Source organism: Pleurotus ostreatus (genome assembly GCF_014466165.1).
Source record: "Pleurotus ostreatus strain PC9 chromosome Unknown scaffold_11, whole genome shotgun sequence".
In the NCBI taxonomy this organism is placed as follows: Eukaryota; Fungi; Basidiomycota; class Agaricomycetes; order Agaricales; family Pleurotaceae; genus Pleurotus; species Pleurotus ostreatus.
This window is the reverse complement of record NW_023503166.1, coordinates 820,652-847,669: the sequence shown is the minus strand read 5'-3', so window position 1 is coordinate 847,669 and position 27,018 is coordinate 820,652. Positions and strand designations below refer to the sequence as shown.

Here is a 27,018-nt window from a genome sequence, read left to right as displayed (position 1 = left end):
TGCACGTATGCTAACCATCTACAGACGTGTTTTACTTAGATTATCCCGGCGAAAAAGTATCATTCTTTGAAGAAGAACGAGCAGAAGTCGACAACTATGAAGCGACATATGTACTCCCGCCACAACCAGGATTGGTTGCCTGTATCATTACATATTCTCAGAATATCCTCACCCTCACTGCGTGAAATAATTCGACCTCGCGGCGGCGATATAGGGAAATCTGACAACAAAGATGCATAAGTGTATTATATTGTTTCTTGCTGTATTTATCTGTACATATCCCTACGCATAATGATTGAAGATATAGTTAATCTTGATGAGTCCTATTGGAGGCGCCTATCTACATCAGTCTATTTGGATGCTTCCGCTAAACATTACATGGGTGTGGTGACATCCCGACGATGTACCAATGTGTTGGAATCTGGTAGATAGAGGTATACTCGTTGGCATCATCCAATGTTGAGATGTCAAAGTAGGTTCGGAAACCTGTCCTGGGGGGTCCGATGTTGCTGTGCTAGCTCCATGGGGAGCTGTTCCATGCTTGCCCACACGCCTCGTTGAACCTTCAGTTGCGAGCTATCACTTTGACTTGGTGAGAATTGAAGCACACCAGGTACACTCTTGATCAAGGACTATAATCCATTGTTCGTAGTTTGCCAAACCAAAGTACGATTCGATACGTTGACACTTATATGATCTTAGCTTGCCATGGGTACCAAGTACGATCAGGGGCGGTGCCTATTGATTGCGCTCTGTTTTCCTAATCCCCTAATTGTACATGTCAGGGGCTATTTTATTCCTTGTGAAGATACTCCCTTGAGCTAACACAATTTATACAATGAAATAAACTAGTACATCAAGTATGAGTCATAACTATAGTGATACATTGTAAAAACTAAGCTAGCACAATAAAAACAAAAATTGTATCAAAACTTCATCACGTGTATATAGTAGAAGCCTGAAGAAAAGATCCCTTGAATATTTCAGAATCCAGGATCCCATGTCCACTTGCTAGGCGCACCAGTACCATAGTACGTGGACTCTGGCGGACATACATACCGGCCTGGACGAGAGCATGACCGTGGAAGCGATCCTCCTTGGACATCGAGTATTCCAAGCGCCTTGAGTTTGAAAAAGAAGACTTCAAGGTGAGGCTTCCGAACACCTTGGTAGCTTTCAACAGTGATCATAAATTTCTCCAGCAATCCGTTTTCGTGGAGATAGATAAGATTGTCTTGAAAGCCGAGCTCAAAATGTTTTGAAAAGTCGACATGTAGCCGTTCGCCTTGTGTAGCGAGAAGAACGACTTCAAGCCTCTTGATCCTGAATGGAGTACACGCCCTCGGAAGCATACTCATGCCTATCATGCTTCGAGCGTATGTAGGTGATGCCTGCAAAGAACACAAGAGTGTTACAGTGTCCACCCCGAAGTCCGTATCACGCTTCCATTGTGATTCTCGTTCATCTGCAAAGTAAATCTCGTTTGATGACACACGCGTGGAAGTATTAAAGCAACGCACGGAGCAGATTATCAAGTACGAGCGTACTAAATGAATCAGACATACAATCTTGAAATGTCCATTCCGTGTCTATCAATTCCAAGGTCTTGATGTTCGGCATTTGGATGTTATAGTGAAAGAAAGGGAGATTTGTGCATTGGATGAGCGTCATATCTTCCAGAGCGCGAAGGACTCCAGGAGCTGTCAACATCCTCGCCATGCTGGCGTAGTAGTAGATTTCGTCGGGAACGTAAATAGATTGGAGTGTCAGGGACCGGATTGTCTGTGAGCCTGCTTTGAGGATTTCCATGAGGAGGTTGACAAAGTCGAGAGAGCTGTTACGACGAATATCCGAGAGGTGGAGGGTGGTAATCGACGAGTTTGGAAGCACAGATGCGAGGATTCCCGTGTAGAAGTCCATGTCGCATCGAAGGACCTCCAATGCTGGCAGCGCGTTGAGGAACATCAAGAATTTATCTGCGTCCAACCAGCGGATGTTTTCGGTGCCAAGTACCATGGTTTGAAGGCCACGAGAGTCTAATGCTATTTGCTTAACGTACCGGCCGATGTGAGGTGATTCGAGTACCAGTAATCGGAACGCATGTCGGTATGCGTCTGCGTTCGGGATGCAGAGATGGTGGAAGAGGAAGGGAAGGCAGAGGGCGCGGAAGCTGCGGGATACACGGGAGCACTTTCTAAGTGTGTACTGGTCGTCTCTCAGTTGCTTGAGTATCTGAGACACGATCTCTACTGGCAGTTCCGGTACGACCATGGTGGTTGGTGGAGGAGTATGGGCGCTCGAACTTCGCCTCATTTAGCCAGATTTAGCCACAATGGGTTGCATCACGTGGGCAACTTTCAACTCAGTAACGATTATCTTACGACTGTGCTTGCCAGGCTACTTGCAAGGTAATATTTGCAAGAGCCCACATCACATACCATTTACATGGAGTGTATTGTTCCAACCGCTACATTTATGTGATCAGTTCAATTAAGCGGAGAGGTGGGTTGGGGTACCAGTAGTAAATGGACACCAGAAAGCTGCAGTTGCGTGAAATTAGACGCGCCCGTCGTATATCTCGACGTTCCGAACGGTTGAAGTACTTGACAACCGCCAGACAGGCAGTTCACTGGTGGAAAGTGACGAATATAATAAACGTCTCTGCTTTCTTCGACGTTACCGAAAGCGCCACTACGGGGTTGAACGTTGATCCTCCGTTGTCAGACTGTCCCAAATTGCAATCCCGGACGTACAGGCTTTTGGGACGTCAAGCTTCAAGCTTCAGGCCTTAAATGCCATTCAACACAGGATCTACCATGCCAATACGCCTGAAAGTCCGTTTCGCGTGCCGCAAGAGATACACTATCGAGGTCGGTGTCATCCCTTCCATCCGTTTCGCAGCGCCCTGCAAGGTGCAACACATTCAATATCTTTGACGATGACGCTAACAAGGCAAAACTCACAATCGTCGTAGGCTTCACCTTGAACAACTTCTCCCGAACTTCGGAGCTCAACCCAGTTACTTGGTTGTAGTCCATTTGGGGGTCAAGAATCAACGATTCGTCCTCCATGAAGATCTTCACGTCTGCTTCTTGACGAAACACATGCGCACTGTAACGACCTGTGAAGGGTAGAGCAACATTAAACTATTTCATGCGCGCCGGGGGCATCTCGACGATAGATCGAATTTCCGGGACAACGCACCGTCGATCTCCAGCCTCGTCAAAATGGAGGGGTCTACTGTACTTAACTCAGGTATCACACATTTCAGGTCGATAGCGTCGACCTTGGGATATCGGAGCATGTCGAAGGCGCTACGTGGAGTCCCAACCATCAGACAAAACGGTATCCTAGTGAGCGTGGCGGGAGTTTTGAAATGCAACGTACCTTCTCCATACTCCGTCGCGCTGTACAGTAAATCCGTGAGCGCCCCAGCCCTAATGTCGCAATTATCATTAACTTTTTATATAGGTAGATAAATTGCGATCGGAATGCAAAACATGTACGTACTTGAGGACTTAACGATGTTGAATGGAGAAGCTTGAGCAGATCTTGCATTGTGTGCCTAGTTTTCTGGAAGGCCTGCCACCGATATTCAGAGACGGCGCCGACCTCATAACCTACGGATTGAACGTCAGATAAACTCGTCAACACGGTACGAGAGCTGAGAAGCCGGAAGATAAAGAACTCGCCTTTCTCCGTAAGCCTCATATCCGCATTATCGCTTCGTATGGTCATCCGATATTCCGATCTTGAAGTAAACATACGATCTGTGACCAAGTCTTCATTGAGAGGTAATTCGGGCGACGAGAAAAATATAGGAGAACGTACATGGTTCCTCCGCGCCTTTGACTATGAGATCATCGATCATCACCCCAATGAACCCATCAGCACGAGTAACCACAAACGCTGGACGACCTTTCGCAGCAAGACCAGCGTTAATACCAGCGATGGTTCCTTGGGCGGCGGCTTCCTCGTATCCAGTAGTACCTTGTTTACGAGAAAAGAGGATCAATAAGTTGGGCTATGGACTAAGGTCCTTATCACTCACCGTTGATCTGTCCCGCAAGGAACAGCCCCTGTTCATGCCAAAAAGCAATTAAGATCAGTTATTAAAATCGTAGCAAGGCGGACACACTTTGATCTTCTTCGTTTCCAAAGTGGCTAGGATACCAGATGAGTATATCAACGGCAGGAAAGTTCAGTACACACTGACGAAATAGTTCCCTGGGGTCGATGTGATCGTACTCTACGCCGTATGCTGGTCTAACCATTTTGACATTCTCTAAACCAGGGATAGTTCGCATCATAGGTTCTTGCAATTCTTCTGGTAGACTACACGATATTCCGTTCGGATAGATCACATCTTTTACACGATGTTCAGACGAAATAGACTGAGACTGTGCATGTCACTTACCTGAATCGTACCCTTCAGGTTCCAGCCATACATTGTGCTTTGCTTTGTTGCCGAATCTGAGGATTTTGGCCTCTAATGAAGGGCAATATCGAGGACCTGGTTGGGTGTTAGGTTCTACATAAAGATTAAGAACCCCTTGACACGCCTTTCTTAGTTTCTTGGATATGGACACAAAGGTGTAAGTTGTCCTTCACCATCTGATGCGTCTTGTCGTTCGTCGCTGTCTGGTAGCACACAACTTGGTTTGCCTTGAAGTAAGGCTTCATGAGATGAATCCTTGCCGCGATGGATGACCACGTACAGCGTTAGGGACAGAAGAATTCAAGAAGCTGAACGGCGAAGGGGTGACGTCGCCCTCCTGCCTCGTCATCCCACTAAAATCAATTGTATTGCCGTCGAGTCGAGCGGGGGTGCCAGTCTGCAGACGCCCTAGTTGGAAACCTGCTTGCTTCAGAGACGCCGAAAGTCCTATGGAAGGTGCTTCGTTGATTCTCCCAGCTGGGAAGCGCTTTTGTCCGATATGTATCTCTCCACCAAGGAATGTTCCCGTGCAAATGATTACTTGAGAACAGTGGACGTTCTCTCCCGAGTCTGTGGGAGAGAAGTCAGTATGCCCTGCGAAAGAGAAGCACGGCACCAATGGTACCCAATTTCACCCCAGCCACCCTCGCATCGGCATCGTCGAGTAGTAGATCAAATACGCTACCTGCGCGTACGTCAAGATTAGGGTAATTAAATAGTATATCTTGCATAGTCCGTTTGTATATTTTACGGTCTATTTGTGCTCTCGGGCCCTGGTCGCTTGTTCAAGCAAATATCTATGCGGAGAAGAAGTAGACGCACCCATACGGCCGCACCTTTTGAGCGGTTCAAGATGTGGAACTGAATCCCCGCTCGATCTTCAATGGCACCTTTCAGAGAGAGAATCGAACAAGCCCTAACACAAGCACTCACCAGCAACCTTGCCCATTACGCCGTCTAATGCATCGACTTCGCGGACTAACGTCCCTTTTCCTACTCCCCCAATTGATGGATTGCACGAGAGTTCTCCTACTGTGTCAAGTTTCTGGGTGAGTAAAAGGGTCCTAGCACCGGTACGAGCAGCACCCGCTGCTGCCTCGCATCCTGCGTGACCCCCGCCGATAACACACACTTCCGAGCTTTTAGGATGGCCGTGTAACTGAGATTTTGCGGGCACTCACCATCATACGAGTTGATGGTCGCATATCTTCTCGCGAAAGGACGTGTCCATCGAAAACGACTTGCACGAAGCATTATTAGTCTCCGCGTCGCCAGCACCGAAAGTAAATCCTTTTCACGTGACTCATACACCCTTTTAACTCCTAGGCTTAGATTAGGCGATGAATGAACCTAAGGACTCCAAACATCTCAGAAATTTTCTAGCAGAAGGTTCGCATATACGAGTAGTATTTTATGCAAAACTCCATAGTAGTTGTGGGTGGAAGTATGTGAAATCAGAAGAAGGCCGTGGGAGTTAGGGGCCGTCAGTGCTGTTCCTTCATGTCGGTCCGACAACTGTTTGGAACTGATGTGTAGGTACCCTACTTCGGACGCGAGATACTCTGTCAACCACAAGGCTCATGCGTTAGTAGTCGGTGAATTAAAGCTTCCGAGTCGTCTCCGGTATTCGTGAACATCCTGCATCAGCCACGCCAAAGTTTGTTAATTTATGGCCGTCCAGAATCTTCTGCTGGAGCGTCTTGCATACGACGGCAGCGGGATCTCCCTATGTGCTCTGCTATAAAATTTGCCGTCTATCACAGACATGAGGATCACTTACCCACTCAATCCTCTCCCCCATCAACCTACTTATGCTAGTCATGTCTGCCAGCGCCCAAGAAGAGAAGAAAGAGGCCGGAGAGCCTCGATACTTGCTACAACTGGAACCGCCCATCGGGACGTCGTTTTGGAGCGTGTAAGTCGCCTCTATCGTCTTACACGTCTCCTTTTCATTTCCTGCTCATCAGCCAAGATCTCCCAATTTTTGAATATAAAACTCTCGGGAACCTTGGGGCTCAGTACCTCCTCGTTAGCTGGTCATGCCAGTGCTATATCTTCACGACCAACCAAAAACCCGACACCGTTAATTTTGGTGGATCGGGCGGGGCCTTCTACATTGTCATGAAACACAGTGGACAGGTTGACTCGACACTGTACCACGGCAAGCAGACTTTCAAACTTCAAATCTCCGCATCGTCTGGGTCGCCCATCACCCACTTGCCTGACCACAGCGCCAAGAGTGGTGACCACTGGACCGGTGAGAGAGGATCGCTGAGTGTCTCTTACACGAACATCTGAGCCTATTTTTAGCTACCATCGACTACGAACAGGCTATGCAAATGTTCAACAACACCGGAAACGGTACATTTACCCATAACGCAAAGTACAACGAAACGTACCAGTTGTTGAAAATGGATCAGTCTGGCGGAGTCATGGACAACACAGCCGAGGCTGTATTCCAACCAGATCCTGGCTCTGCGGTGCGGTTACATTTTCCTAGTAGTTCGCCCAACTCTCGCTGACACTTGTTGAAGTGGTATAACACTCCTAAGGAAATCCATGGCTTGTCGGTGTTCAGACAGACTGAGCCTTCTCAGTGGCCTTTCAAATTTAGTATGTTCGCCATTAGTCACCTTCGACTTCCACTAACCTGTTCTTGCAATAGCCTTTAAAGCGATTGCTGTGAGTTGCGCACCCTCTCCCATCCTACACCGTAGTTGATCTAACTCTCCCGCAGGAATTTGACTCCACCATCCGCACCATAACAGAGGAGAAGACCATCAATCTCAACTTCTAATGAAGTAATAATATCCTCAAATAGTGACTAGTAGTTACACAGTGGAAATGAATTTACTATGAGCAGCACCATACCAAATGTCCTTGCTGAGTCGCAAGACAAAGATGCAAGTATCATACAATGCACTTGGTGGATTTGAGCGGTTTGAACATAATCAAAGAATTTATGTATATACGAAGTCAAAGGGGACAACAGAATCATGAGGAGAAATCATTACGAACTATGCACACGATACAGGCAAACAAGTTGATCAGACTGAACGTAAGAGACTAACGTTCTGACGATAGCGGGTAAGTTAACTGTCAGAAGCTGTTGACATATAGAGCGCACTGTGACGAGATATTATACATTACTTCTGCCTCGTAGAACGAACTTTCTTTGCCGCCGGAATCTTCTCGGCGTCAGCGCTCTCTGCAGAAGCAGCTTTCTTGGTGGTAGGAGCTCGTCGTGCTTTCTTCGTCGGGACGGCCGTCGCTTTAATGGATGCATCAACTTGGACATCCTCCTCGACATTCTCCTCGGCCTTGCGCTTTCTGGTATTCCTAACCTCTGCGATCTTCTTCGTGTCCATGGCCTTCTTCGTGTCTTCAGTCTTTTTCGTGTTTGCGGCCTTCTTCGTGCCTGCAGGCTTCTTAGTTGCTGTGGCTTCCTTCGTTCCTTTCGAAGACGACGATACGACTGCCGGATGATGGTCTTCTGTCTTTGTTGAGGACTTGGCAGAACCAAGTCGCGACGAGCGACGAATAGGTACGGCAATAGCAGGCCCGACTTTAGCACGTGCAGTCCGTGGGGTGCGTAAGGCGGCTTTGGCAGGCTGCTCTTTGGCGGGCTGCTCGACGTCTCGCTGGGCGGCCTTCACCTCCTTAGGGACCTTCTTGAGGCGTGACTTCCCCGCCGCTTCACTGCTGGCAGCTGCGTTCTCCAATACGATCGGCCAATCCTTCAGTTGATACGTGAATACCAACCCCCTCGCCGCATCTTCATAGCTCTCGACTAATTCGTAGCCTTCGTTGATAGGTAACACGTCCTCAATGGAGAGAGGTCCTTCGCGTGCACCTTCGCGTGGAGGGAACCTGGGGTGGAACTGTTCATTGAGAGAGTACTTGAACTTGAGCCCGCCTGTGGGTGGTGCTATACTTTCATTCGACGCGCGGGGCGCAGGAAGGATGCCAGGCGCATCAGTGGTCGCTGGCACGGTGGAAGGTTTGATGATCACAATGGTGACCGGAAGGGTGTCGCGAGAGTCCGTCGGCTCCTCAGGCATATCGCGCTGCTTACCCTTCCCCTTCTTGGCAGTAAGTTGTCGCTTCTCGCGCTGAATTTGATCTTGTTCGATGAGGAATTGCCTCAAGTTCGCGTCGACGACCCAAGTGAATGGAGGGATAGGCAACCTGCCATCAGCCAGCGGATCGGCCTTGAAGGTGAGGTGAAGAGGGCGCTCGTCGTATTCTTCGACGTCAAGGTCGACGGTGAGAGTCAAGGTACAGACCTCGCCTTCTTCGAGCGGAGGCGACGGCGTGTCTGTGGCAAGTTGCGGGACAACGAACGCAGATTCAGTTTTGTCGGTGTCGACGGTGATGGCAGCTTCTGCAGGGCCCTTCGAGTCGATATACTGGACAACGACAGGCATATCCTTGACCGCATCGCTACTATGGGAATGTTATACAATAGGTCGAACAAATGAGATTGAGGATACTCACTCAGAGACGGGGATGAGGTTTTGGTGGATGCGCAGGCTAATTCATCTTTAGCCACGAAATCCACCACGCCAATGAATGTAACCCACCGTGCGTATTCCAGTGCTCCAACCGACTTTGGTAAATGAGCACCAATGTCGTCGACGAAGCTGAGGACGCGAGGATCTGCCTCGTCGCCGTATGAAGCCTTCAGAGTCTTCGAGGTCTCCGCAATGGTACTTAGTGCTAGGAAGATCTTCGCTTGCAATTCATCAGCGGATGCTAGAGCTGTCTCGCCTGGGGCGGAGGATGAGGAAGCTTGTGTATTGCCCATGGTTAGATGAGATGCTAATAGCGCGTCCGAGAGTGGGTGAGGGCGAGTGATAAGTTGGGAGTCAAGAGTGTGGCTGAGAGTCTGAGTTTGTATTGTTGTGTTGTGCCCCGCTGATCCATTGTTCCAAGTCGTAGAAACCTGTTATGGCAATTGCCATTGGCGTAGTGGCGGCGACCCTGTTCAACAACAACGCGTCAACAATAGATCCAAATTAATTTGTTGACCCTCATCCATACGTTCTTTGCCAGAGCTCGAGCAGACCTTGCTTCGGCCCGGGTGTTGCTTCGGTGGGCAGCACCTAGGCCTTCTATGAGTCCTGTCCAAAGCTTCATCTTGCTCACCTTTGCTTTCTTACCCGAGCAAGCGTCGCTTTCGTACTCGCCACGAGAAACACGGATCTCGGGTCAGTGTCCGGACTTCTGAAGATATATGTCTCTCATCGCCTTGTAGAAGTCTCGGTACCGTTCGTCAGGTTGCGGGGATCCAGTCGGAATGATTCTCTGACAGCGGCAGGAGCAAAGTCTGGTTACCCGTGCAGTTCACGGGCAGACAAGCCAAATTCACTCTGAGCGAAGCACACCTAATGAATTGCAATGAATCAGGGAATAACAAAACTGAGACACCGCTATTACTTCAATTCACACGTACATCGGCCTCGGAAGTCATCATATCATTGAGATCCATTTGAGGGTGACTCAGGGAAACAGTAGCGCCGCAATGCCCAACGTAGGATGCTCACGGCGCAGGTAGCGGGAGAAGATGGCGGGAGGAGTCGGCGGACTGATCACATGACCCAACGTCCGCCCGTCGGGCTGCCAAATTTGGCTATCAGCGACTTCTATCCCCCGCTTCTACTGAGTATGCTCCTGCGCCGGAGGCGAAAACATCACACAGCAATGAGCACCACAACTTGCACGAAAAAGTCAATAAGAACCTCATGCTCTATCACCCTACCTCCAGCACCCCGACCCCCTCTTCTTACGGTGGCAGCGTCCAGGAAACGGTAGCATTCAGCGGCAGTGTAGTAACACTTCATTGTATGTTACAAACTATCGTGTAAACGAAACTAGGATGCGGCTGGTGTGTTGCGAAGCTGCTCTTGAAGGTACGTCGATGTCATTCAGGTCTCGTTCTCCCACGTAGCAAGAAAGTCGCAGTATTGCGGCTGTACATAGACTCCCTTCCCGTCACGTCGTTTCTCTTTGCAAACCTGATAGCATTGACCACTTTACCGTGGGCTCCCCTTCATTGCAAGTCATCGGCGCCCCTGCGGTGTCGCTTCGGGTTGAAATGATATTCCTGCGGTGTTCGAGTCGGGATAGCTGAGGAGAGCTGCTGGACGTAGAGATTGGAGCTTGTGGGACCCACGGTAGGTAATGTAATGCAGCAGCCGACACGCGTACCAGTTGCGGCACTCTCAGCTTCGCTACAACAGCGTGTGGGGTCGCTCACCGTTGGCAGGAATCTTGGTATCGGGCTCAATCTAGCCACCAACAACAAGGTACTTGAAATTTCGCATCGGGACTCCACCACTCCTAGAATACTGGCTCCATGGAGGGGGGAGGCAACATGAAACATGAGAGACAAAAAGGAAGACGCGGCAGTAAAAATAACTTCATCACGATCCCGGAGCCGCCAGGACACAGGACGCAGTGATACGTACTTGGATTCATATCAAAGGTCAACATATATACCGACAGACTATCATCGACACGCCTTCCTTTCTAACTAATTTCAATATGACGTTCCACGTCAATGACCATTTTCTGTAGAATAGACTTTTGAGCGTCAAACGAAGGGTGTAGTCAACCTAGTCAGCCCACCGAAGATTTCGAAGGATTAAAGGCAGGACTCGATGATCTCTGGCCCCTCGTCCTCGCGCCACTGCTCAGCTCTACAGATGTCACGCCGTACGATCTATCCCGCAACTCTGGTCGCGCATTTAAAGTAGCCAAGAGGGCATTAAGGGACACTAACAACGGAGACGTCGAGGACTTTGCGCATTGTGCAAACTTCAAAATCCACGTACGTTCAGATATTAAGAAAAACAGCCCAAGCCAGATGGCATTATCGGGCCAAATTATATGCTACATTCTCTGTGAGCACGCCTCTTGTTGCAGCATGAGGAAGACGGATCACTCACAGTAATGCAACAAATGAACCCCCACACACTATGTGGGAGACACTAGATGTCAGAGCGGCAGAATACGTGGCAAAGGATAGGCCAACCAAGTAAGAAAACCTAAATACACATAATGTTAGCAGCCGTGGAGGCGTGGCATGATGTGGGTAACTGACAAGTACTAATGGCATATAACATTAAGGTCGCAACGACTCCATCAGTTCTTTGTAGCAAGTCAAGTTGTGTCGATACAATTCTGCATTTGAATGCATTGCAAACTAACTTACTTTCGGAAGCCAGTCCTTGCCTTAAATAAAGACAACACAATTGAGCCAGCGATGATGGCATCGTCAACCACTCCGGATAAGAGGGCGAGATCCAGTAGTATCTGACAATCCAAAGAGTAAATCCTCACCAAAGACAAAAGTACGAAGAACTCACTTTCACCCTCTTGGGCAGAACTAAGGAACCAAGTATATGTCTAAAGGAACATCAATAAATGAGGTGCCAAAGCTTAGACATATGCTTGCATTTCGATCGCGGCAACTATTCCATGTTAGCTAATATATGCACAGATTTTGAAAGCACTTACTGATACCACATACTGGATTTGCGAGTCAGTAGAACGCAATGAAGAGATAATCCCGTGAAACTCACTGAGATGAATCAGGGATAGGAGAGTCTACAGGGGTAGGAGTCCAGACAGGTTGACCATGTTATGAGCTATGAGCATGGATCCGCTTACTATGACTGTCACAAGAGCGCCATTCCTGCAACTCACTGCTGGAGATTTAGAGCTTCGGTCTCAAAGAGGAGTAGTACAGAACATACAGCTCCATACACGATAGGTGAAGATTCTGCCCATACTAGTAATCAGCTTCCAGACAACAAAATATAGAATGACGACTCACGTTCGTACTATGAATTCGCTAATACACTATTTCTTGATGTAAGATACCTATCACCCCAAGACTAAGATGAACATGCCGTGATATATGCCTGTCCCTGTATGACAACAACGATCAGATATTGAGTCCAGAAGCACAGTCCATTTGGTATGACCCACTGAAGTGCTCCTATGCAATAATCTTATAAATAAACTTTGTTTTATAATATGACTTAGAGGACTTACCATATGGAACCCTGCAGAAATGCCGGATTTGCAAAGTTGGATACACAGTAAAGGTACAAGGCATGTGTAATGAAGGCGAGGTGGACAGTATCTAGCACCCTGGAGAGCAAGTTGGACTCACTAGCTGAGCTGTCATCGGAAACGACTAACGCACCACAAGAACCAGATCTGGGGGGTATAGGTATCAGCGGCTGCCTACCGAAAGATGTATATGTATTACCCACGGAGTTTCTGAGAGACAGGCTATCACGGGAACAATTTTTGAAATATATGTATGTTTGTACGCTGGTAATACCATAGAAGCTATAAAAAGGTTGGGCATCAGAGTCGGCTCGTTTGTAGTATCGCTCCCTTCACTTACATGGCGGCACCGATGTTTCCAAGGAATAGAGCACCAAGTGTATTATCAAGACGAAGTTCTGGCTGGGGGCTTGCCATACCGGTGGGTGCAGATTCGCTTGACTTTTGAGGAATACGAACGAAGTCACCTCGAAGGTAGTGTATGACTGTATATAAGTCCTAGTTTACATGAAAATACCCCGAAACCAATGGGTCATTAATGAGTAACGAGTCCTCAAATCGCCCACAAAGTCGGAGGCGTCGACGAGATCTAATATATGGCCGATGCAGATGCGAGGGTTGATGACTCCGTTCGGGGAAGGGAATTCGGCGAAGTTTGTAGGCTCGCTCACAAACATATAAGGCACCTTGCAACAGAAAGGTTAGTACTTTTGACGGCGTTCGAGTCTCAGCGTTTCAGCAACTCCATACTGCTATGCTAGTTGAGGTTGTGCACCAAACCAAAGGCTACTTAGATCAATTTGCGCCTTTGGCGTGCTGCCTTGACCATTGAAGAATGATGTTCGAGGAGACATCCCTCGCAACGTACCTATTATCTATGCCGCCACACCGATGGCTAGATGGCCTGTATCTGTGTCCGCAGAGCCAGCCGTTCTTCTGGCAATGTTTCAACCAGTTAGACGGGGTGATCTTTTCGCTGACGGCATCCGTTGGTTATGCCTCATCTGTAGCGGAAGTATTTGCCGGCTGATACTGAGCTTGTGGCCTTGAGAGCACCTACTCTATAGAGGATGTTACGCCCAAGAGGATTGTAGTGGGTGCGTTATCGCGGACAACCGCATCGTCCCCACTGGGGTCAACGGACCTACAGATACCAGCCTGAGCACACTGGAGGACTAGCGTTAAGATCTAAATGTTTACGGGATAGAAAGCCTCACGTACCCTTATCGCGCTTCAACATAATGGGTTAACACAGACGCAACACCAACTACGATGACGGACGCACCCAAGACATTTACGGGGTGAGTCTAGCGTGCTCTTACGCGACGTGCCTAGAGTGCCCTACACCGGGGCAGTGACGCCCCTGCCCTACCCTATCCTTCTCCTTCGAGAGTTCTGCAGCGTATCAATGGCAACTATTAGGAACTTTGGGCGCAATTGCCAGTGATGATCCAAGATAATCTGTCTTTCTTGCATATTCACGGCAAACCGACAGCAGGGTATATGAGAGATATACTCAACCTCGGCCCTACAGACACCACCCCAAAGCTGATCCAACGTCCCTAATAGCGCGACCTTCCGCCAACCTGAGTGCCCTCTCCAAACTCTCCCTCTCGCCCTCTTTCCGACCCTGCAACCCATACGCCTTCGCCAAATAGTACCATGCCTCTGGCACGTCCCACCCGGCACCCTTCGTCAGATCAGACAGAATCCCAGCGGCGAGATCGACATGGTCTGGCAAAGGTGGCCGTCGTTTGAAGTGCGAGACAGAGGCCATATCTGGGGCTCCCAGGTAGAGTCGACATAGATGGACGGATGCTGAGATATCATCCGGATCAATGAACATGGCTTTGTGGAATGCGTCAATAGCATGTCGGGTATGCCCCAATGCAGTATAATACAACCCCAACTATAAACCGAAACGTAAGCAAGACGCGATCCACGACATACACCCCCCTCTGCACACAAGAGCTTGAAGACAGCGACTCACCTGAACCCAAACATTAGGATTATCTTCGTCCCGGACTTCCGCTTCTTGTATCGAGCCTTTGGCTTGCTCAATCTTGCCTAGGCGACGGAAGGTTGCCGCGGACATAAGCCACAGATCGCTCAGGAGCCTGTTGTCCTTTTTCGTCCTGCTATTCAGCTTTCTTGTTTGTTCGGAGTTGCTGGGCAAAGGAGGCGGCGGAGGCGGCGGAGGAGATTCAGTGAATGAATGCGAGTCATGTGAGTGGATAATCGAGCTGAGACGTTTGCGCGAATGGATGGAGGACGCTTGGTATGACGACGGTCTCAGCGCCGCATGGAAGTCTGAAACACCAACCAAACACGGTGGCCAGAATCTCGTCAGCGATCGACAGCAACGGAGAGCGCGAAAAGACCAACCTGGTGTAGATGTAGATCTGCGCAGCGGACCATTCCTAACGACACCATTGCCAATCTTTTTCGATATGGTCGTGATCGTCGCCTGGCCCTTGTGCACGCCGCTTTTCACGAACTTCTGGACCCTCTTCGAGGCCTTTGAGCTGTCTCGTTCGCTAGACTGCGAGCGTTTGGACACGTGGAGGGACGGAAGATGGTGGTGGTGATGGTGTGGATGCGACCCTTCTTCGTCGCCCGCTTCTACGGTATCAGGCATCTCCGTGTCTGAAGACGTTCGGTTATCCGAGATGAACCGGTCGTAGTGGGCGTCGGGTGTTGCTGGTAGTATGTTGATTGGGATTGGCGGGGGAACAGACGTAAGAGAGATGTTTCCACCATTGTTTTCGCCGTTGCCTTCGTTGTTCGGTCGCGCTTGAGAACTAAGAAGCGGCTGGGGCGGTCGGCCGCCATCCAGAGATGTCCTCGCTGTGTGCACAACAAACAAGCAATGAGTACCTTAACGAGACCTCGGCTATACTCAACTCACGTTGTTGGGCGACGATGCCCCGCTTCTCAGCTACCCACGCGAATACATCCATCCACTTCGGGTCCGCAGCTTCCGCCCCTTCGACGTACTCAATCATCGCAACTTGAGACATCCGCAGCTGTAGAGAAAACTCGAATTGTTCTTGCGTGGATGGTTTCGGGTGGTCGGGCATCGGCCCAAGTAAGGAGGAAGACGGGGGGATGGTTCCGGTGCTGTTCGGTAGGAGCGACAATGACGGAATGTCCAAATCCACCCCATCGCTGCCGCTACCCGAGAAGTACGAAGGATGGAGAGACGGCGAGCGGGTGGATTGAGGTCCATTGCGCTTGGTGTCCACAACGCTGTGCATGCTGGCGCCACCAAATCCATTGGGCGTGCGCAAGGGATTCGGTGTCAGGGTGTCCACGTCTGCATTCACTGTCTCTGTCACCTCGTCGTCGTCACCAGCATCGTCACCGTGCGCCGCTTCTCCGATATCCGCGCCGCTGTCTAAGATCTCTAGAGCCGCCTGCCATTTCTCTGCGCCAGACAGCAGAAGACCCATGAGATGCCAATACCGCACTTCCTTAGGGTCCCCCTCCATCGCTTGAGCAACGTGGGTTATAGCCTGCTCGATGTCCTGTGTGGGTCCGGGCCGCGCAAAGGAAAGCGCGAGGTGATATGCAGCGGAGGGCGTAGGGCGCGTAGCCAGAGACTCAAGCAGACATTCGTGGCACAGGGCAAGGTTTCCCGGGCGTGCGTAGGGGTCGTTCGCTATATAAACTATTGCTGAGTGGGGGTTCACCAAGACTTGACTGACCTACACTTCAATGCAAGGACGCCCCGCCATATGCCCTCCGCCAACTGCACGGCGGCCACTAGATCCGCCTCGGATTTATTCAATCTCGTCTTCGCTTTCTCGATAGTTTCACCAGCATCATTAAGATCGTCCATGAACCCCTCCTTCACCGATGCAGCCGACTTGCACAACATCCGCGCCCCCTGGCACAGAGTCTCCACCCAATTCCTATCCGTATCTACTTCTGGCTCACCACTCAACACCTCCTTCGGCATCTCGTCTGGCACACTGTCAGGGTTGCCCCCGTCCGAGGTTAGTGTTTGATACGCTTTACCGACAACTTGTATATACAGCTTCAACGTCCGTTTAGCAAGCGATGTATCACCTGAGACGTAGAATAATCGTGTCATATGCCGAAATATCCGCGGGGAGTTGAAAGTCAGCCGTGTAGCCCACCAGAGGACCTGCACTCCAGCTGAGCATGTTCAGTAGTCACCTGAGACGATTTCCAAACTTACATCAATGACCCAACCGCTATGCTCTCCCATAGCACCACTCGCTTCCCAAACTGCGACACAGAGATCAACAAAGTCTTCGACTTTCGCATTCCTCTCGCCTGCGCGGGGGAATTGGGTACAGACGCTGAGCACCGATTGACACTCTGCCACGACGGAACGAGCGACCTGTAGCCATTGAGGTGACTTGTAACTATCCGCTGATGAGGCTATTTGAGACGGTGACGTATACAGAATCACCAGCGAGCGAAGATGGAGAGACAGTATGACACTTCGGTGCTGCGTGCGGAACGAGGGAGGCCAGTACGTGCTGCAGGCCATATAATGCTTCAGCCACACCCATATCGAGTCCACACGCGTCGAGTCCAACATCTGCAAGTTGCTGCTCGTAGCACATAGCGCAATAGCCCGCCAGAGCAGCCTCTCTATCCACCGCCATAACTCACGGAAATGCGAGAAATGCTTAAAGTCCAGTTTGCCAGTAGCCGTCGTTGTGAGGGGCGCCATCGACGCGAGCGCGGCCAGTTCGGATTCAAACAGACTCAGCAGAGGGAGCGCGCCGCCGTACGACTTGAGGGGGACCATGCTTGACGAGTCAGAGACCTTTTCGTATGACATCCCTAGCAGTCCTGTCTACTGATCGGTCCCATGGATGAACTAAGTGCGTCACGGACCTTGGAGACAGATGCTGCGGATGGTTTCGGTCATCGCCCAAGCCCTGCCGTCCTTGATTTCATCGATAGAGACCGTCGATGCCGCAGACATGACGCTCCCGCTCCCAGAAGACAGGGATGTGCCCACCGTAGATGGGACTTGCAGTGAGAGTGAGTTCGAGCGAAGCGACGCTGGGATAGAAGGAATGTGGTTCTGGACATGCGAAACGTCTGGGACCTTGCTCAGCTGCGAAATGCACTCCTCCGGCCGTCCCAAGGCGTAGGCATAGTAGGCCAAGGCGAAGTTCAGGGTCTGTAAAGTATGAGCGTCGTGCTGCTCAAAAGTGGTGCGCGACTCACGTCAAAATTGGAAGCCTCTAACTTCTTCAATTCATCGAATGCCTCCTGACCCTCGGCGACCCGTTCCTCTGACAAGATGCATTCGTCGCCAATCAGCAGCTCTCGTCCGGGAGAGAGGGGATCGTCTTGATCTTCGTCTTTGGAGTTGGCAACGAGGAAGAGACCTAGCAAGCGCGTCTTGGATGCGACCTCGCACACGTCCTCGAAACCACGGCAATGTTTGTTGAATTTTCGAAAGAGTTCCTTCCAGGTGAGGGCAATGCCATTCGGCGTCCTTGAAGGATGCTGGGTATTCCATTGCCCTGCGGTAAGAGCAGACCTGAGCTGCGTCCAGTAGTGCTTGTCCTTGCCATTAGACGCCATGAATAAACTTGTGCACGAAGTGCAGAAATGGCCACTGAACTGCTGGGCGAGATGGAAGTCGGACTCTAACAACCTCGGCAGTAGACGTGACTGTGGGATTCCTACACACACGCCCTTATAAAAGCGAAAATCTACTACCATCATCCTGCAGCTACCAGGAAGATTCTACAACAGAGTAACTGTCACTAAGAGCCTAGCATTACCTAGTCTAGGTGGTTGACATTATCAGAATAACATCAACTCGCATTATGCACACATACCCCTGATACAGCAGCTATTTAGTGAACTACAGTCACTGATGATAGCAACATCTAGTATACTGGAAAGGTCTTTCATTAGCAGGCATGAGTGCAACACATATGTACTGATTTAAGAGTATATTAGTATACTAAGGGATACAGTATTACTGTAGTCTACACGTATATTCACTACTACAGTGCATCACCAGAAACCAGACAGTTAACAAGGATGGGGGTGTTGGACATGGTGGATGAGAGAACCGATTCCCAAGCTCTGCGCGCTGTGTACCAAAATACCGCGCGACACTGATTGCGAACGTTTTTCGCGCGCTGGAAAGGTGCATATCGGGACAAGGAGGCGGAGATAGTCAAATTTGGCAGCCCGATGTCGGATAATGGGTCATGTGAGAGATGCGCCCACTCCTCCCACTACCTTCTCCCGCCGCCTGCACCATGAGCATCTTACGTGAGGGCATTGGCGGCGCCACTAATTATCCGAGTCGCCCTCTAACGGATTTCATGATATGATGACTTCTGAGGCCAATGTACGTACCATTTCCATTTTGGAGTGACTTGAGTGTCTCAGTTTTTCTGTTTCCGTAATTCTCATTCACTAGATGCGCGGCAAGCGTGTGTTTAGTTTGTGCGTGCCATAAAACGGAGCGAGGGACCAGACGTCGTTCCTGCGCTGCTACGGAGCAGAGCTCAGAGTGGATTCCGACAACCTGACGAATGGTGCCAAGACTCCTGAAAAGCAATGAGCGACGTACTTCGTCAATAGTCTGGACACTGACCCAAAATCCATGCTTGCCGTGGCGAGTGCGAAAGCGGCGCTTGCTTGGGTAAGAAAGCAAAGGTGAGCAAGATGAAGCTTTGGACAGGACTCATAGAAGGCCTAGGTGCTGCCCACCGAAGCAACACCCGGGCCGAAGCAAGGTCTGCTCGAGCTCTGGCAAAGAACGTATGGATGAGGGTCAGCAAATTAATTTGGATCTATTGTTGACGCGTTGTTGTTGAACAGGGTCGCCGCCACTACGCCAATGGCAATTGCCATAACAGGTTTCTACGACTTGGAACAATGGATCAGCGGGGCACAACACAACAATACAAACTCAGACTCTCAGCCACACTCTTGACTCCCAACTTATCACTCGCCCTCACCCACTCTCGGACGCGCTATTAGCATCTCATCTAACCATGGGCAATACACAAGCTTCCTCATCCTCCGCCCCAGGCGAGACAGCTCTAGCATCCGCTGATGAATTGCAAGCGAAGATCTTCCTGGCACTAAGTACCATTGCGGAGACCTCGAAGACTCTGAAGGCTTCATACGGCGACGAGGCAGATCCTCGCGTCCTCAGCTTCGTCGACGACATTGGTGCTCATTTACCAAAGTCGGTTGGAGCACTGGAATACGCACGGTGGGTTACATTCATTGGCGTGGTGGATTTCGTGGCTAAAGATGAATTAGCCTGCGCATCCACCAAAACCTCATCCCCGTCTCTGAGTGAGTATCCTCAATCTCATTTGTTCGACCTATTGTATAACATTCCTATAGTAGTGATGCGGTCAAGGATATGCCTGTCGTTGTCCAGTATATCGACTCGAAGGGCCCTGCAGAAGCTGCCATCACCGTCGACACCGACAAAACTGAATCTGCGTTCGTTGTCCCGCAACTTGTCACAGACACGCCGTCGCCTCCGCTCGAAGAAGGCGAGGTCTGTACCTTGACTCTCACCGTCGACCTTGACGTCGAAGAATACGACGAGCGCCCTCTTCACCTCACCTTCAAGGCCGAGCCGCTGGCTGATGGCAGGTTGCCTATCCCTCCATTCACTTGGGTCGTCGACGCGAACTTGAGGCAATTCCTCATCGAACAAGATCAAATTCAGCGCGAGAAGCGACAACTTACTGCCAAGAAGGGGAAGGGCAAGCAGCGCGAAATGCCTGAGGACAGTGAGGAACCGACGGAGTCTCGCGACACCCTTCCGGTCACTATTGTGATCATCAAACCTTCCACCGCGCCGGCGACCGCTGATGCGCCTGACGTCCTTCCTGCGCCCCGTGCGTCGGACGAAAGTACTGTAGCACCCACAGGCGGTCTCAAGTTCAAGTACTCTCTCGATGAGCAGTTCCACCCCAGGTTCCCTCCACGCGAAGGTGCACCCGAAGGACCTCTCTCCATTGAGGACGTGTTACCTATCAACGAAGGCTACGAATTAGCCGAGAGCTATGAAGATGCGGCGAGGGGGTTGATATTCACGTATCAACTGAAGGAGTGGCCGATCGTGTTGGAGAACGCGGACGTAGTAGATACCACCGGTGAAGCTGCGGCGAAGCCACCCCCCAAGAAGGTCGTCAAACAGGTGAAACCCGCCCAGCGACGAGAGGTCGAGCCCCCCGCCAAAGAAGCCCCACGCGTGGCGCGGATTGCCCGCACTAAAGTGGCTCCCGCCACCGCCGTACCTGTTCGTCGCTCGTCGCGACTTGGTTCTGCGAAGGCCGCCACAAAGGCGGAGGACCCCCGTCCAGCAGCCGGGTCGTCTTCTTCCAAAGGAACGAAGAAATCCGCAGAAAACAAGAAACCTGTAGAGACCAAGAAGATCGCAGAGGCCAAGAAGACCGTTGACGCGAAGACGACCGTTGACACGAAGAAAATCCCAGCGGTCAAGAATACCAGAAAGCGCAAGGCCGAGGAGAATGCCGAGGAAGATGTCCAAGTTGACGCGTCTGTTAAATCGACGGCCGTCGCAACGAAGAAGGCACGGAGAGCTACTATCACCAAGAAAGCTGCTCCTGCAGAGAGCACCGTCGCCGAGAAGATTCCGGCGGCAAAGAAAATTCGTTCTACGAAGCGGAAGTAATGTCTAACATTGTGTCATGGTGAGCTGTCTATGTCGATACGATTCTCACACTTAACTCACTCGAGTGGTCAGCCTATTAGCTCGTGATAGTTTTTAGGATTCGTTCAGTTATCTCGTTCCATCTATATATTACCCCCATGTACATAGCTTGTTTGATTATGTTTCTCTCATTACCGCCAATATATTGTATGATAGCTGTGTCCCAGCGACCCATCAGTAGCCGCGGGCAATTAATCATAAACCAAGGAGGTCGCTACGGAGTCACTATGTAAGCGGCGCAATACCTCGTTGAAGTTTGAACTATGGTCCCGGAGGTCATTTGTCGGAGGCGATCACAGGCAATGCAAGTACATGTCCCCCCTTCATAAAGCTGGAGCCGTTCCGTCAACTGCCTTGATAACTATGTGGATGTACATAGACGCCTGCTAAGTCAGCAAATCACTGAGTTAGCATGAGATGAAGGTTCCGTGAGAAAGCATTTGACGTACCTAGTCTGCAAGTGCCGAGGCGCTGGAGGACCTTCAGCTTCCGGCCCAGGTACCGAGGCTCTGCTACGTCACAATCTCCTCGCCGCGCATGATAATATGACGCGTGGGGCGCCACCGCGTCACTACGGGTCTTCGAACTCCTTCAAAGTGACGCACTGCGGCTCTCCCAACCTCTATATAAACCCGCGCTCTTACTAACCCATCGCCAGTATCTCACCAGTATCAACCACCGATACAAAATCCATTTTCACAAGTCATCTTCTCTAAAAACTCACACTTATCATCATTATGGTACGCTTTTCCCAATTGGTTCCCGTCTTTCTGCTAACTCAACATTCTCTCTGTAGGGTTCAATATTCTCAGCCATCGGACGCGGCATTAACGCCATTATCGGTGCCATTGCCAATGTTATCATGACCATAGTCAGCGTCATAACTACCGTGCGCATTTCTCTGTTTTCCTCCCTCTCCCTCTTCTCACGCCCCCGCAGATCATCGTCACAATCTTCGACGTTATCATGGACATCATCTGCTGTAGATGCTTCGGCTCGCGCCGCAGCGGACGCCGGACAGGCCGCTCGAGGGGCTTCGGAAGTCGCTCCTCGAGGCGGACAGGAGGAATCTAAATATTTAATATTTAATCCCCCCATCTTTTTGTTTTCATCCCACTTCGCGAGTCTTTTCACGTTCCTCTTTACCACTATTCGCACTTCACATTTCCATCTTTCACGCTTAACGATTGAAACGAGACGCTAGTAGACTTACCACTAATCTTGTATCATAATCAACGCTCACGCTTGTAATGCTCAAATACCCCTCCCACTACGCCCTGAGGGCATCACATTCATCATGAGATTATTCGTTCGCATGCGGATCTGCTTCCATTTCTGAATGTTAGAGGACGTGCAGTGTGGTGACAATATTGCATGCGACTCGAGTGGGCAGGGAACTCTGCGCTATGAACGGTGCGTGCAGGTTTCAGAAGAGATCATTCAACAACTACTGCATTGCTGGCCGTACTACGTATGTACCAGGATACCAGGGACAGTCCAGAGTCTTAAGCTCAACGAACGCCAGAACTGTATGTACCAAAGCAACAAACAAATGTGAATACATTGTAAATATGGAATGTAGGTCGAATGCGGTGTGTGCTGGCAGTGGGGATGCGGTGCTAAGACGGACGTGTAGTGCGTGCGACATAGAGATGGGGTCGTCGTTACGGTGGCGGAGTGAGGAGAGCGGAGAGGAGGACGTGGGGGATGTCATGAAGATAGACTTGTGAGTATGTATCGTGCGTGAATAATCGATAATCGTTCGTATGTAAACGTAAGCGGCGAATGAAGACGAGAAGGCAATGGACAATGTGTAGACAACTCGATGAACAGATAATAGGATAAATATACCAAAAGGATGCAAAGATACCAAGACGCACGGTAAGGCACAGGAGGTCAAAAGGGCTGTGGGCACGGGAATGAGAGCAAAGATGCAAGAAAGCACCAAGAGTAGGCCCCTAGAGATTTAGAGGGATAGGGGGATAATGGAACGATCAAGCAGCCGGAGTCCAATCATGATCTAACCCACCCGCCCATGGTACACTCCCGATCCCGATTGAAGAGGGAGGACTCGCAGGTCTATCACCGTTCCTCTGTCGCTGTGCATTTTCAACCGTCAGGCCAGTCCCTACACCAACCCCAACTCCACCAATGCCTGCTGGAGCGGTACTAGGTCTCCGCTGATGATACGCCTGCTGCGGCATCGCAAGCCCCGGCGAACTTGACAAAAGAGGCGACAGCGTCGGCGACGCCGGTGACATTGGCGAGTGGGGCGAAAGTGGTGAAAGCGGCGGCGAGTAATGCTCATCCGACAGCGTCCCATGCCCAAACGCCGACAGCGCCGGCGAGATCAACACACTTCCTCCTCCTGTGCCAGGTCGGCTTCTGACGAAGCTTCCCTGGGTAGAGAGCATCGACCCGTCGTTCTGATCGTGCATGTACCGCGACGAGGAGGAATGCGAGTGCGAGGAGTTCGAGTTGGTGGAGCCGAAGAGGCGCTGGCCGCGCGTTTGGCGCGGGGAGTGCAGGTGCAGGTGCGAGTTGTTGGAATGCGAGGCGGAGGAGGCGGAGGCGGGTGCGGAGCCTGAGGAGCGGCCCGACCCGGCGATGGAGTTTTGAGGCGAGAGGTGCGAGCGCATTGAGTGCAGGGAGCCTTGTTCGGAGATGGTGAGTGATTGAGGGTGTATTATATGTGCGTGCGGAGGCTACGAAAGAAAACGACGGTTAGTTAATGGGACGAATGGACAGGAACACATTTAATTCGTGGAGGGCGCTCACCATTCCAAACGTCCGTCTACGTTCGAAGTCGGAGTAGAATCGACCGGCGGCGGCGGAGGCTCCGTGTGCTTGAGCGAGGGATCTCCATCCTTCACCAGCACTTGGCGGTAGCTCCTCCAACACATCAATTGAAATCCCCTCCTCATCCCCTCCTCCGCCTCCCCCGCCATTACCGCCCGCACCTGCTGCGGCACTGGCCAACCGCTGATGATGGTGCGCCTGCATCTGCAAAGCAAGCGATCCAAACGATGGCGTGTCCATGCCCCCGCGCGTGCCCGTGCTCGTGGCCTCGCCTTCAGTATCGCGGCCGCTGCCCGATGTGATGGTGGACGTATCTTGCCAGAGACCCGGGGGCATGAGCAACCCCTCCTTAATTCGCACGCTTCGATCACCGTCGCCGTCCGAGGTTGTCGATGAGAGTACACCAGCGGAGTCGGATGCACGGAGGGTGATTGGTCCAACGGTGGCTATACGATGATGAGGGAGTAGCGGCGATGGTGCTGGGAGGTCTAAGATGTCTATACCAGGAGAGATAGGGTCATCGTACGGCGATGTATGCAAAGGAGGAGGTGCAAGGAGGGGTGCGTCCAGTGCTATCGCCGTAGCCCCTGGGTACGAAGCTCTAGGTGATGGATTTATACTGTTCGAGTCATTATATGACGGTGGGTCTTGTGAAGCGGACTCGGGTTGACCGTATCCATACCCAGAATCGCGTGCGTAGTAGCCCGAGTTGCGTTGCCCTTGGCTATGTGGAGTGCGCGAACGGGGCACGGGGACGGCAGGAGGGGAAGGCGTTGGCCGCGAGGGCGGTGCAGGCGATGGTACGCCTCTGCTGGAGTTCCCCAAGCTTGACTGGGCGTCGTGATAGACGGTGGTCCCTGACGCCGCACTCTTCGCGCTGACGCTGGATATAGGCCTGTCGCCCTCTACGCCCCTCCCAACCTCCGCCATCCGGGCTGTAGGGTGCAAGAGGCCTGCATCCTCGTTGTTCTTCTCGGGATCGAGCAGCTCAGCATGCCCCGCTTCGTACTCATCATCGCTCAACGCCCTGGGAACGTATTCTGACGGCCGACGTGTCGAAGGACCAGCATATTGCGCTGACGAACGGGCAGAAGAGTCTCCTTTGAACCAACTCAGCCGCCCAAGACTCCCCGCCAAACTGCCCAATCCAAGCCCCGCTAACCAGGCACCGCTGCCCCGTCGTCGAGGTGCTTCGTTGTCAGCAAGCAGAGGCACCGAGGGTGACTGGGGCGATGCTGATTTCTCTGACAGTGGTGAGCGTGGACCGAGGTCTTCTACTCTAACGCGGCGAGCTGTCAAGACGGTGGCCGTGTTGGCTTCATCGGCGTCAACGGGATATGAAGACCGTTTAGTGTCTAAAGAGCCTTGCGAAGTCTGAGGAGGAACGTCTGTGTGCCCATGTGTAAATTCCTGTGTCGCGACGAATAAATGGAAACGTACCTGAGAGGAAGGCCGGAGTACCCGGGCGAGGCAGCGAAGTAGCGGATGCGCCACGAACGCCAAATTGATCAGGATTCAAAGGCGGAGGCGGAATCAACGGTGAATATCCCCTCGCCTCTTCATGACGCGCCTCGCTCGTTTCCTCGTCCAACCGCGACAATTCTCCAGGGGTCAATATGGGGCCCCGACGTTGATAATATTCAGCCGCTGAGTCGTCATTATCCTGAGCATAAGCGCCACCAGCAAGCCCGGCAGCCATCGCAAGCGTCGGAACGTCAACCAAAGTCCCATATCCAGAATTCGAGCCGGATGTGCCACTGCCTACGGAGCTCATGGTTTGTGCGCCAGATACTGGTCGGTTCTGAGGGAGATTGCCGGAGGGCGGTGCCACAGCAGGTTGTCGCCGTCTAGGTGTTACAAGAGCAACGGTAGGGCCAGTCTGCTCTATCTGTGGTTGTGAGCGCTGTTGTGTTAGGAACGGATCTATCTCATCGCCACTCTCTCTGGGGGATCCGCTTCCTGGTCTGCGCGGGGGGAGATCGTTGCTACCGACGACGTAGAACTCATCGTCGGACGGATCCACGAAACTGAACCGTGGTTGCGATGTTCTGTGTTTCCGACGTGAGAGGCAGATGTAGAGTGCTAGGACGAAAAGAAGGAAAATCCCCCCGAAGACAGAGCCGACAATGATGCCGATCAAGCTTGGGGTGCCTCGTGAGGCAGAGGCCATCGTTGGCGTGGGTGCTACATCAGATGTAGATGCCGTTGAAAGAGTGATAACATTGGAAGTAGATGATGAAGATGGAAAAGATGTTATGGATTCGGAGGGTGTCGCTGTAGGTGTGGGTGTCGCTGTGATAGTGGGTGTCGCAGTGGAGATAGGGGTAGAGGAGGTGGATGCGGGAGACGTTAAGCCTCCGTATGTCCAGTCGGGACCAAGGGGAATCTAATCACAACATTTAATTAGCGGTTATCCAATCGATCATCCTATTGACAGCCATCCCAACCCCTCAAGGCACCGGGCTGCGGCACATTGCCACCTACTGGCCACTTCGAGGAATGCCCGGCTGGTCGTAAGGGATATCTCGCAGCCCTTGCCTAAGGATGAAACAAGATACTTACGCTTGGTCCGTAATAAGTTAATGGCAGAAATAGAAGTGTTGTTGAGGTCGTAAATGGCACACCATCCGCGCCGAGCAGCGTGTCCACAGACGCGGTAAACCACGGTGGCAATTCCTGCGTAGGTTGCGCCATGGACGCGATAGAAGCTTGTCGGTGGTAGTGATGTGAACCTGTTTCAGTGGCTTTTTTACAGGTTTGTCGTTGAGAGCAGGATCAGAGAACGTGAGCAGTCGTGCTGGAGGCGAAGTTATGTGTGAGTGCAATCTTGTCGCCAACGGAGATTCGGAGAAGCGTACACTGTAGTAGATGTGGTGGCGGTCGCGATGGTGGTGGTTTGGGGATAAGGCGGATTGAAGGGGAGGGATGGAAGCTTGGACCTGGGATGAACGGTTCAAGAAGCGAGGGACGGGAAGCAATT

At 51.3% G+C, this 27,018-nt stretch overlaps 9 protein-coding genes across 9 annotated transcripts; 3 read left to right on the top strand and 6 right to left on the bottom strand.

The window, feature by feature from the left end:
- Nucleotides 1–848: 848 nt before the first annotated feature.
- Nucleotides 849–2,271, bottom strand: PC9H_002591 (uncharacterized protein; the record flags this gene model as incomplete). Its single annotated transcript, XM_036772227.1, has 3 exons — nucleotides 849–873; nucleotides 1,056–1,173; nucleotides 1,566–2,271. 3 exons carry the CDS (start codon nucleotides 2,269–2,271, stop codon nucleotides 849–851), a joined length of 849 nt encoding a protein of 282 aa, XP_036625873.1.
- A 517-nt stretch (nucleotides 2,272–2,788) lies between these two features.
- Nucleotides 2,789–5,692, bottom strand: MTO1 (Mitochondrial Translation Optimization; the record flags this gene model as incomplete). The annotated part of the gene is made up of 17 exons (XM_036772226.1): nucleotides 2,789–2,905; nucleotides 2,964–3,121; nucleotides 3,205–3,314; nucleotides 3,388–3,437; nucleotides 3,511–3,620; nucleotides 3,693–3,770; nucleotides 3,832–3,990; nucleotides 4,052–4,079; nucleotides 4,139–4,164; nucleotides 4,217–4,366; nucleotides 4,418–4,513; nucleotides 4,563–4,665; nucleotides 4,719–5,008; nucleotides 5,064–5,211; nucleotides 5,261–5,316; nucleotides 5,372–5,569; nucleotides 5,620–5,692. The coding sequence occupies 17 exons, from the start codon at nucleotides 5,690–5,692 to the stop codon at nucleotides 2,789–2,791; spliced, it is 1,950 nt and encodes a 649-aa protein (XP_036625872.1).
- A 557-nt stretch (nucleotides 5,693–6,249) lies between these two features.
- On the top strand, nucleotides 6,250–7,235 carry PC9H_002589 (uncharacterized protein; the record flags this gene model as incomplete). The annotated part of the gene is made up of 6 exons (XM_036772225.1): nucleotides 6,250–6,353; nucleotides 6,406–6,695; nucleotides 6,749–6,918; nucleotides 6,973–7,051; nucleotides 7,104–7,120; nucleotides 7,176–7,235. The coding sequence occupies 6 exons, from the start codon at nucleotides 6,250–6,252 to the stop codon at nucleotides 7,233–7,235; spliced, it is 720 nt and encodes a 239-aa protein (XP_036625871.1).
- Nucleotides 7,236–7,584: 349 nt separating this feature from the next.
- On the bottom strand, nucleotides 7,585–9,245 carry PC9H_002588 (uncharacterized protein; the record flags this gene model as incomplete). Its single annotated transcript, XM_036772224.1, has 3 exons — nucleotides 7,585–8,884; nucleotides 8,936–8,971; nucleotides 9,022–9,245. The coding sequence occupies 3 exons, from the start codon at nucleotides 9,243–9,245 to the stop codon at nucleotides 7,585–7,587; spliced, it is 1,560 nt and encodes a 519-aa protein (XP_036625870.1).
- A 3,250-nt stretch (nucleotides 9,246–12,495) lies between these two features.
- On the bottom strand, nucleotides 12,496–12,937 carry PC9H_002587 (uncharacterized protein; the record flags this gene model as incomplete). The annotated part of the gene is made up of 4 exons (XM_036772223.1): nucleotides 12,496–12,598; nucleotides 12,654–12,667; nucleotides 12,724–12,802; nucleotides 12,861–12,937. 4 exons carry the CDS (start codon nucleotides 12,935–12,937, stop codon nucleotides 12,496–12,498), a joined length of 273 nt encoding a protein of 90 aa, XP_036625869.1.
- Nucleotides 12,938–14,048: 1,111 nt separating this feature from the next.
- On the bottom strand, nucleotides 14,049–18,097 carry PC9H_002586 (uncharacterized protein; the record flags this gene model as incomplete). Its single annotated transcript, XM_036772222.1, has 8 exons — nucleotides 14,049–14,429; nucleotides 14,511–14,830; nucleotides 14,906–15,367; nucleotides 15,429–16,181; nucleotides 16,232–16,670; nucleotides 16,725–17,341; nucleotides 17,396–17,687; nucleotides 17,735–18,097. The coding sequence occupies 8 exons, from the start codon at nucleotides 18,095–18,097 to the stop codon at nucleotides 14,049–14,051; spliced, it is 3,627 nt and encodes a 1,208-aa protein (XP_036625868.1).
- Nucleotides 18,098–19,533: 1,436 nt separating this feature from the next.
- PC9H_002585 (uncharacterized protein) lies at nucleotides 19,534–21,200 on the top strand (the record flags this gene model as incomplete). The annotated part of the gene is made up of 3 exons (XM_036772221.1): nucleotides 19,534–19,757; nucleotides 19,808–19,843; nucleotides 19,895–21,200. The coding sequence occupies 3 exons, from the start codon at nucleotides 19,534–19,536 to the stop codon at nucleotides 21,198–21,200; spliced, it is 1,566 nt and encodes a 521-aa protein (XP_036625867.1).
- A 776-nt stretch (nucleotides 21,201–21,976) lies between these two features.
- Nucleotides 21,977–22,313, top strand: PC9H_002584 (uncharacterized protein; the record flags this gene model as incomplete). The annotated part of the gene is made up of 3 exons (XM_036772220.1): nucleotides 21,977–21,979; nucleotides 22,036–22,128; nucleotides 22,179–22,313. 3 exons carry the CDS (start codon nucleotides 21,977–21,979, stop codon nucleotides 22,311–22,313), a joined length of 231 nt encoding a protein of 76 aa, XP_036625866.1.
- Nucleotides 22,314–23,233: 920 nt separating this feature from the next.
- Nucleotides 23,234–26,732, bottom strand: PC9H_002583 (uncharacterized protein; the record flags this gene model as incomplete). Its single annotated transcript, XM_036772219.1, has 4 exons — nucleotides 23,234–23,944; nucleotides 24,018–25,426; nucleotides 25,479–26,424; nucleotides 26,601–26,732. The coding sequence occupies 4 exons, from the start codon at nucleotides 26,730–26,732 to the stop codon at nucleotides 23,234–23,236; spliced, it is 3,198 nt and encodes a 1,065-aa protein (XP_036625865.1).
- Between the last annotated feature and the right edge of the window lie 286 nt (nucleotides 26,733–27,018).